The 10,747-nt window shown below is 36.5% G+C and overlaps 1 protein-coding gene across 1 annotated transcript in view; it reads left to right on the top strand.

Annotated features, from left to right (window-relative positions):
- The window catches only part of GALNT13 (polypeptide N-acetylgalactosaminyltransferase 13), a 798,776-nt gene that overhangs the window by 439,157 nt on the left and 348,872 nt on the right, over positions 1-10,747 (top strand). Inside the window, exon 6 of the mRNA XM_007934922.2 lies at positions 9,226-9,343. Within this exon, the coding sequence (XP_007933113.1) occupies positions 9,226-9,343 (118 nt within the window). The remainder of the gene's footprint in view (positions 1-9,225; positions 9,344-10,747) is intronic.

The following is a 10,747-nucleotide window of genomic DNA, read 5'->3' as shown; positions in this document are numbered from 1 at the left end:
TGATTGCTCTTCTGTTTGGCTTCCTGGGTTTTACCCCTTTCTCCTGCTCTCCCGGCCTGCTACTCTGTGCTACGCCCGTGCTTACCTTGCTCCCAGAGACCCAGTCCCTCTCAGGAGGGTAACAAGGGAAAGTGCTCAGTGCAGATCAGTGAGTAAGCACACTTTTATACCTATATAAATACACATAAATAAATATAGTATTCTATTACAAACGGCAAGTACCTTGAGAGAGAAACATAGAAAGCTGTAGAATTAGCTAGAAGAAGATTTCATCCAGTGGGAGACAAAGGGTTGTGCTATGGGCAGGCTTCTTGGAATGTGTAACACTGTATTGACCTAAGAATCAAGCAAGTTTGAACATATAAGATGAATGTACAAAGGAAATCCGTGTAATAAAAGGATATGAGGAAATACATCACATTAGGAAAGTGTGAAGTATTTACTGGTAAGAAGTAAATATAGTTTTTTAATAAATCACAATAAGTTAAATAGAGAGGAAAGGGGCACTGGTGGTTCACTAGTAGAATTCTCACCTCTACGCAGGAGAGCTAAGTTCAATTCCCAGCCAATGCACCTCATGGTCAGCCACCATTTATTTGCACTGCTATGATGCTGAATAGTTCCAGAAGAGCTTTCAGACTAAGAGAACTAGGAAGAAAGCCCTGGCTATCTGTTTCCAAAAGTTAGCCAATGAAAACCCTACAGATTACAACAGTCCAGTCCACAACCAATTATAAGGATGGCTCAGGTCCAGACAGTATTTTGTGCATGTGGTCACCATGAAATCTAAAATGAAGGTCTGAATATGCTAAGTTGATGGCAGCTAACATCAACAGAAGAGAGGTAAAAGCTTATTAGTTGATGCCAGATCACTGATGGCAGGATAAGAAGCTGGAATTTATTCCTTGAAATTTTTGTGAACATCTAGTTAATGTTGTTTTTAGAAGTGTTTTGATTGTTTTAAAAAATGTAATCTCTGTGGCTTGTAGAAGGAATCCTGGTGGCATAGGGGATAAGGCATTTGGCTGCTAACCAGAAGGTCATTGGTTCAAACCCACCAGCCACTTCACAGAAAGAAGGTTAGACAATCTACTTCCATAAAGATTTACAGTCTCAGAAATCCAGTGGGTGTCACTATGAGTCTTAATTGACTTGATGGCCAGAATCTAGGGGCCAGACTAATACATTAGCAAACAGAAATAATGAGGGCTAAAACTGAATAGAGATTATGATAACAGTGAACAGAGTTAAGAGTAAAAAAATACTTCAGGAAAAAAAGCAAATATTTGGAATATAATTGAATGTAGGCCAAAAATTAGGTGTTGAAAAGAGGTTTTATCATTTTATATTTGGAGTCTGGGAGGAAAAAAGAGGACATTGAATGAAAAACAGATGTGAAAAGTGTGAAAAAATCAAAGTTCTGTATTATACATACCGAGCAGAGTCAGGGAGCTTTAGTGGCATAATGCCTAAGGCATTTGACTGCTAACTAGAAGGCTAGCCATTCAAACCCACCAGCCCCTCCTTGGAAGGAAGACTGGGCAATCTACTTCTGTAGTGATATTGCCTTAGAAACCCAAGGAGGGGTCACTATGAGTCAAATCAACTCGATGGCAGTGAGTTTGTTTTTTGGTTTGAGCAGAGTCAGAAGTATATTTTTGAGGAAAATATCAAATGAGTAATTTGAAAAGCACAATTGATGCAGAGGGAAGATATGAGAAATGAAAATATAGACAGTATCAATCCCTTTGAAATGACATCCATATGACGAGAAAGCTTCAACAGATAGAGTATAGAAAGAGGAAAATGACACTGAGAAACCTTTGAGAGAACTACATTTATGGACAAGGGAAGGTAATTTAAGTTGTCTGAAAAATGATATTATAATGATATTGTACTCATGTCACAAATGTGGAATCTAAGAGCTTCTCTAAGGTGTGATAGTACGTAGGGGAAAGGAAGAGGAAGAGATATTTAAAGGAGTCATAAAATGAGTAGTCAAATTGGCAGAAAGAATGCCTCTATAGAACAATGCCATGGGAATGAGAGGTGAAAAGAATTTTAAGCATGGAGCTGATGAGTTGTATTAAATGCTTTTAGAGAAAGAAGGTGAGGAAAGGCTGTTGGAGTTCAGAATCAACAGGGGCCTTTTAGAAAGAAGTTATATTAGATGGGGGATAGGCTCCAGATTCTAGTTAGAAGGTCAAAAGGAGGTGAGGGAGTACATAGAAAATATTCCTTCAATAAGGTTACCAGTGAGAGGAATAGAAAATATATGTCCTTGGTTTAAATAAGTTGTAGGATGGAAGAAAAATGCATTTTGGTTTAGGATGGAACGTAACTGAGCAGGTTTGTAAGCTCCACGGAACAATCTAGAAATCAAAGGTATAAAGCATGAATGTAATAGCAACAGGCAAGTAGTTAGATGAATAGTCAGGTAAGAGCTGTCTAAGGGCACAAGTGTGATAGACTACAATGAGAGGAAAGAGACAAGAAGAAAAAAGCACAAGAATAATATGCATAAACCTATTAAAAGAGATATAGAGAGGATTGAGATAATAACTTAAACCCCTAGTCTTGAGAAGACTCTAAATATTTTGGGAAAAAATAAGATAAAAACAGACAGATAAACAAATAAACATAGATAAAAGAAATTAGTAATAAATTCTGTGAACTAAGCAATCAATAGCATAGATTTGTAATATAATCAATTGGTCTCATCATGTTACTTTTCCAATGACTTTTCTGTTTTAGAACAGAAGTAGATGGAATGAAGAATAAGTTTACCTATGCTCTGAAACTGACAAAAATTGGGTCAGACAAGGACAAGGAACAAGGTTGCTAAACTAGATTTTTACTGACGGGGCAGATAATGAAGAGGGAGTGAGAAGAGGGATGCAAACGATCCCTGAAGGGGGTATTTAATCTGAGAATAAGGACCATCATCACCAAAAACAGATAAGAAGTGATGACTTCCATAAAATTTCCGAGGCAGTATCACTACAGAAGTAGATTGCCCAACCTTCCTTCCAAGGAGTGGCTGGTGGGTTTGAATCATCAGCCTTCTGGTTAGCAGTCAAGTGCTTTAGGCACTATGCCACCAGAGCTCCTATGGAATTGGAATAGGAAGAATTGAAATATAGGAGACTGTGTTTAGAGGGACAGATGTCAGAGTTCAGTGTCTTGACTGTGAAGTAGTATCAAATGATTTTTAAACTAAAATGAAGGTATGTCCAGGGGGAGCTAAAATTAAGTGAAAGAACCCTAGAGATGAGTAGTTTTGGTTCCCACATATAATGGAAAGAGGTGATATGAAAAATATTTGAGAGTGATTGAATTCAACTGTTGAAAAATATTAAGAGAGGCCAAGATACCATGAGAATTAGGCAGATATTCAGGGTGATATAGGAGGACTATAGTGGGGGGAGTTTTAAGAGGTGACAGTGGATGACTCATCTTTGAGTTAGTTGTCTGAGGAACATTCAGAGGTGTAGTCACTTTTAGAGAAGATTATTTTGGGCATTAGACAGTTGTATACTATTTCAAAAGGGTAGCAAGAAATTTTAAGTTTGATGTTAAAGACCATATTGAAGTTTAAAGCACTAGTGGAATTACCCAAGGCAACGAAGAGACTATTTTATGAGCTTCTGGCGGTTCAAACCCACCAGCCACTTCTCGGAAGGAAGGTTGGGCAATCCTACTTCCGTAGTGATACTGCCTCGGAAACCCAAGGAGGGGTCGCTATGAGTCGGGGCCGACTCGATGGCAAATAACAACAGGAATGGAGTGGGAGCTCTGGTGGTGTAGTGCCTAAGGCATCTAACTGCTAACCAGAAGGCTGGTGGTTCAAACACACCAGCCACTCCCCAGAAGGAAGGTTAGGCAATCTACTTCTGTAGAGATATCACGTCAGAAACCCAAGGGTCACTATGAGTCAGTCCTGACTCGACGGCAGCGGGTTAGGAATGGGGTTAGATAAAACAGTGAAGAAGAATACTGTAATAGATTTATTTATCTATTTATTCAAAAATTTAGAAAACACTTACCAAAGTGTAGAGTATCATAGAATTTGAGATCCAAAGATAAATAGTTACAGATATGCAATTTATATATAATGATTTAAATATAGCAGCTAGGGTTAAAGAACACTGAGAATTAGAAGTTGGCTCATGAAAGAATAGGGGAATGGGTAAAGTCAGGAAAAAAATGCTAATTTTAGATAGACTAATCTCTTCTGTAGTTTAAAGCAAGACATTGATCTTTTTAAAGTGACACGTTAAACATCTTCTACGGTCAGCAGAAAATCACTGAGGTACTCATTTTGGGAGAGGAACAGAGACGTGTGCATGCAAATCTCATCTCCCTTGACCTATCACTGTAGATAACTCCAGGACATGCACCCAAGACACTTGTTAGGCAGTCAGAATCATGAAATGGGCCCTAAGCCCTGCTCTGGCTTTCCAGCCTCTGGGGGTGGGGGTGTGGTGGGGGGAGTGGGTCAATGATGTACACCTGCTCTGGCTTCGCAGCCTCAGTGGGCCCAAGCTTCAAGCTTCAAACCTTAGTTCCTACCACAAGAGTTGTCCACAGGACACATTTTCTAACCATCTGAACAGGAGAATAAGACAAGTTGCAAACAAGATGACTTTGAAGTAACCTAGATTCTCACTAGCACACAATTATAATAAATTAGCATTGTGGTTTTGACCCCCCTGATGACAATCAGAGAGAATTATGGGAAAGTTAAAATGGCTGACCTGGAAAGATTAGCTATATCAGGAAAGAAAATAGAAGAGAAGGAATTGGTAGAATGAAATAAGGAATTTTACCAGCATGTCTTGCCCAAATTCAACCCCTAATATTTAGTCAATATAAAAGGATTGTTACACAGAGCTCTGTGTACTTCTTTAGGAGTATGCCCTCTATCTAACCCTTTGAGAATGTATTTTCGCTTTAATAAAGCTTGTGGGTGTGTGTGTGTGTGTAGTGTTTGAGCTTTTGCTAGTTGGGTGTTGCTTTCCTTGCACTGGACTCAAGAATGATTCTCTGAAGCAAAAGCTGCTGCTATGAACTATCTTTGATTCTTCAAGGCAATGTGCAGCTTAACCAGAAATCTCTCCCGGGTACCATCTTTCAAGCACAAGCTACTGCTGTGGCTGTCTTTTAGTCTTCAAGGCACCATGAAGCTGAACCAGAGCTCTCTCAAGTTAACAACCTGACAAGAGAGAAACCATTTTCCTAAGTTAATAGATAGAAAAGTAATACATATGAATCAACAATTCACCATACTTTTTCTCCATTTGTGCCACATAACACCATAAATAAGAAACAACAAAAAATGCAAAAGGTTTTTGTTTAAAGAATTAAATTCAATAACAACAATACATGTAACGTATCGGTTAGCTTTATTAAGTGTTTATTATATGCCTTGTAAAAAGCTTTGGTGGCACAGTGGGTGAGGCATTTGGCTACTAACCAGAAGATCAGTGGTTCAAACCCTTCAGCTGCTCCTTGGGAGGAAGATGAGGCAATCTACTTCCATAAAGCTTTACAGCCTTGGAAACAAAATAGGGCTTACCATGTGCCAGAATCCACTCAGTGCCAGTGGGTGTGATTTGTTCTTTTGTTATATGCCTGGAACTGTGCTAAATGCTTAACTCACATTAACTCAGTTCATCTTCATCTACTTACTGTACGGTACGTAGTGTTCACAGTCATAAGGATTATTTTTTTTCCCAACAAAATTGATTGAATTGGTTAGTTAGTTTGAAATAATGTAGACCAACCTTACAAATCAAATAATTTTAATCAAAGTATTTAATTTGCTAGGCAGATTAAAATTAGTCCAGAGGAATTCCAGGATTATAAATATTAAGGAAGCAGGCTGTGGGTTGCAACAACTGATCTTTCAGTTAGTAGTTAAAGTTGAATTACCACACAACCAAGGCTCTTTAAAGTCCACACTCACTCACTGCCGTTGAATTGGATCCAACTTGTAGCGACCCCTCCTTGGGTTTCCAAGGCAGTATCACTACGGAAGCAGATTGCCCAACCTTCCTTCTGAGGAGTGACATATGTAAATAAAGTATTAGGGATATTACATAGCAATTAACTCATCTTAGAACATGTTAGATTGCTGACTAGTCTATTTGAGAGAGCTAACTGACATTGAAAAAGTGCTTTGCTTTGTTTTGTGTTTGAGGAATTGAAATCTTACATATATTTTCCTGTCACTTTTTTTTTAATTGTGCTTTGGGTGCAAATTTACATGCCAAACTTGTTTTACATTCAACAGTTCATGCACATCTGGTTTCATGGCCCTTATTACCATCCCAAATCATAAAAAACTGTACTTCCTTCTCCTCCCCATGACTACCTCCTCCCTGTGTCCCTCTCATTGGTGAATTTCTGTCTGTCCAGCCTTCCTTCTATGTGAGTGCTACCCCTCTGGTGTCTTATGGCTGCTTGATTCAAGGGGTGTATCTCCCTAGAGTAGGTGGGTGCATTGACCCAGTAGGTGTTCAATATGTATGTCTTTCTACTGTTGGGCTGAGAGACAGTCAATCTAAATAAGACCATTTCTAGGCTCAAAGGGCAACCCAGTGCCATAGTTTCAGGTGTTCCACCTGTCTCTTTTCCAACCAGTTATTCTGTTCATTTTTGTATTTTTGAATTTTGTTCCATATTTTTCCTCCCAGTCTATCCAGGATCTCCAGGTTTGATCCCTTTCCTAGAGGTTGGCATTGGTAGCCAGGCACCATCTAGTTCTTCTGGTCTTGGGTCATGGAGGCTGTGGTCCATCTTACCTTTGCACTAATTGTTTCCAGATGATTTTTATTTTCTTCATTCTTCTTTGCTCCAACCAATGAGAGAGCAATCGTTGCATCTTAGATGGCTGCTCAAAAGATTTTAAGACTCCAGTCACTACTCACCAAAATAGGTTGTAGAACAAAAATTTTATGAACTATGTGCTTATTGAGCATGATGTCCTCTGAGACTATGGTCCCAAGCCCCCAGCCTGGTGATTCTCTCTCACAAGATGTTTGGTTGTCTGTGAAGTTACTCCCACCTTGTCTTCTGTTGCTTTTGTAATGTATGTGGCTGATTTTGTAGTACAAGTGCATATATAAGATAATCTTCAGCCAAATCTATCCTTGGTCTAGGGTGTATTCCTGTTTGCCTACCCCCACCTGCTCTTCTCATCTGTGCATTAATGTCTATGCATTAATCCATAGCCCGAAATTTAGTGCTAGTGATACTTCAGTGCTGTGGCTGTAATAGTATTTGCCTCTGTTGTCTATACTTGTTACTTTCAAGTAAAGTAAAATTTACTTGAGTTATTTTTATGGTTAAATATGCACAATTTATTTTTACCCATTTATTATATATGTTTTCATATATTTATAGGAATGATGACCAACTGTAAGAAGAAATTCAATATATGTATTTAAGTTCAAATGCATTAGTTCTTTATTAGGAAGCAGATAAGTGGATAGGCACTGAGAACTGATCATTAAAAATGCATCACTTAACATTCTTAAGCACTCTGCTGCATTATGATAGGATAATTGCAGCAATTTTTGTTTCTCATTTATTAAATAGACTACCCCACACTGTAATATCTTATATGGTTATTGCCATAGAGTTCCAAAACCCCAATCAGGTGAGGGTCATGACATCTCCATAATTACCATCTGTTTAGCTTTGTTAGTGTTTCTCATTATAACTCAGAAGGTCAATGATACCATGCGTGATAGGAACCCAGCAAGACTGGAAGTAATAAAACACCTCTGAGGCTAAGCAAGGCTTTGCTACTCCAACTGATGGACAGTTAATTACCTGAGTATAAAACAGTGAGAGTACTGGGAGAAATAGAGAATGTTGCAATATGGTAGATGTCCAAGTACAATACTATTTGGTGGTTTTTCAATGAATTATATGGTTTAATTAGAAGATATGAGCATAACCTGTGGCAGAGGAAGATATGATTTTGAGAAAAACAATACTATTTTCTCTTTTTAAAACTATCTCACAAAGTACGTGGATGGTCACTCTGAATCTGAATTAGTGCATAATTTTTTCTCATCTTTGGCAACAAATTAGAATCCCCTGGGAACTTTATAAAATACCAAATATCTGGCTCCACTGCAGAGTAATTAAATCTGAATTTTTGGAAGTTGGTATGCAAGCAGAGATAGATTTTTTTTAAAGAAGTGTGATGTGCTGCTAGCATGCTAGCAAGATTGAGAACCACTCTGCTGCTGTTATAGGGTGGCTATGGGTCGGAATCGATGTGATGACACACAACAACATACTACTACTGTTAGTATTCAAATGTAATCCTGGTCAATATGGATCCATTTGAGAACAACTAGAATGTTCTTGTTTAGCTTTAATTCACATTGCTTACATAGAAAAGCTGGTATTGTTCTTTCATTAATCGTTATTTTTATTGAATTAATCACTTTGAAACTTAACATTTTTAAGTTCCTATAGAGGAATTTCAAATATGAGGATAAAAACACATTTATTCCTGGGGGGGGGGGGGCACAATTTTAGAATCTGCACCAAATGTCTTCCTAAATTGCTGAATCATATGTGGGATTTATGCATATCCATTGGACTATATGATTATGTCTATTCTTTTTAATTAGGTAAACAGAAGATAAACAATTAGATGTAATGCTATTATGTTAAAATATCATCAGATATTTATTTCTTACAAATATTTTATAACATTTAATAATTTACATAATTAAATAGGTTATTCATATTTTCACAGAGAAACTATGTCCACAGTTTCCTAGAGTTCACATTAAAATGATTTATAATCATATGACAAAGATCACAACTGGTAGTTTCATGATCAGTTCATCACTTTGAGGGTAAGGCTAAGGGTACAAACCTTCCTCTACTATGGCTTTCAAGAGAAATGTAGAAGCCTCAAACTTAAATAATGGCTGGTGTTCATTCCATGTATCTACTTTATCACTTCTAAAAAAAAAAAAAAAGACTCATCGAAATTTAGTTCTATGTCAAATGTGAAATAAAATGCTATTTATTAATTTTAAAAACCTCTTAAACTTTGGCTTTAAGTTTCTAGTTAGAGATTTTTAAGTATTTTTTTAATTTTAAAGTGTCTCAAAAATACTTGCTACAATCTCATTAAACTCCACACATTGTTTTCAAAAGATATTTTTCTTTTCTTTTTGTTTTTTCAACTAGGACCCCTACTATGGCTGGTGGCCTATTTTCTATTGACAGAAACTACTTTGAAGAGATAGGAACTTACGATGCAGGAATGGATATCTGGGGTGGAGAGAATCTTGAAATGTCTTTTAGGGTAATTGCATTTTACTTTATTTTTGACACTGACCACACTATGCTATAGCATGTACATATCAGACCCAGTAATTCACTGTCAAATATTTTTTGCAAAGTGATGCAAATTACTGATCAGTTGGTCATTTTAATACATATTTAGAAGCTTTGCTATAGTTTATTGCATGCGATATTTACTGTTAAATGGGAAATTATAGGTATTTCAAAGTTCTAGAAAATAATTATTTTATTCAGAGTAAAAAGACATCAAGGCTTTTGATTTCTGGAAATAAAGAAGTGGTTTACATTTTATATAAAGAAATAACCTACTAAATCTCTTTGTATTTTTTAACTGAAATTTGGAAAGGCTTATGTGGGCTAAATTTGAAAGTGCTGCCTGAGATTATTGTCAAATAACTTTAAGAGTGACCTGTGGATAAAGGAATTCTGGGTAATACATTAACCAGCATGAATCCTTTTGAATAATGCAAATTTATTTATTTAATGACCTTCCAAGTAAAAGAAAATTGCTGATTAATCTCTGGTAAATATGATATTAAGTAGCATAAAAATAATATTAATTTCTTTTTATATTCAAAAATTTAAATTATGGACATATAAATGTACCCCATGCTAAGAAAGAGATGAGCATTGACATACTCCTTTTTTTTCTCCAAACCACATATATTATCATTTTCAAAAATAAGTTAATAGCACTGCTGTTTTTTTTTCCTCTAGAATTCATTGTAAAATATTTTAAACATACTATCATTGTGCTTAAATTATTTGAATAATAAAAAAAATATATTAGAATTTAGATATCTATGAAATTCAAGTTATGCCTTTTAGTTTCTCATTTAGAAAGTAAAATAATAATAATAATAATATAATAGAGTATGTGTGTGTAAAAAGAATAGAGTATGTGTGATGCTGTGTAAGAAAATGCCAAAATTTGGAAATAAGATTTACTTTGAATTTCTATAATCTGAATTATTTTAGGAATAATGGAATGACCTTGTTATACTACTCTTTTATCTACAAATCTTCCTTATGGCCAAATGTCTGAGAACACCATTAGTTAATAGAATTTTAGTATTTTCAAATCTACTTTTAATCTTAGTTCTCTAGTGCTGCTACAACAGAAATGCCACAAGTCTATGGCTTTAACAAACAGAAATTCATTTTCGTACAGAAAGCTAGAAGTCTGGGTTCAGAGTGCTGGATGTAGGAGAAGAGTAGGCTAGAAGTTCAAGTTCAGAGTGCCAGCTCTAGGGGAAGACTTTCTCTGGATTCTAGGTAGAGGTCCCTCGACCTTGGGCATCAGCTCTGCCTCTTATTCTAGGCCCATTGGCTACTGAGGCTGATGAATCCAAGATCTATAGGCAAAATGGCAAATTGTTGCCTAGTAGGGTATAAAGGCAGTACA

Source organism: Orycteropus afer, unplaced genomic scaffold (genome assembly GCF_000298275.1).
Source record: "Orycteropus afer afer isolate SDZICR_OR568_19922 unplaced genomic scaffold, OryAfe1.0 scaffold00023, whole genome shotgun sequence".
Taxonomy (NCBI): domain Eukaryota; kingdom Metazoa; phylum Chordata; class Mammalia; order Tubulidentata; family Orycteropodidae; genus Orycteropus; species Orycteropus afer.
The sequence above is the reverse complement of the archived record's forward strand: the minus strand, read 5'-3'. Positions and strand labels throughout refer to the sequence as shown.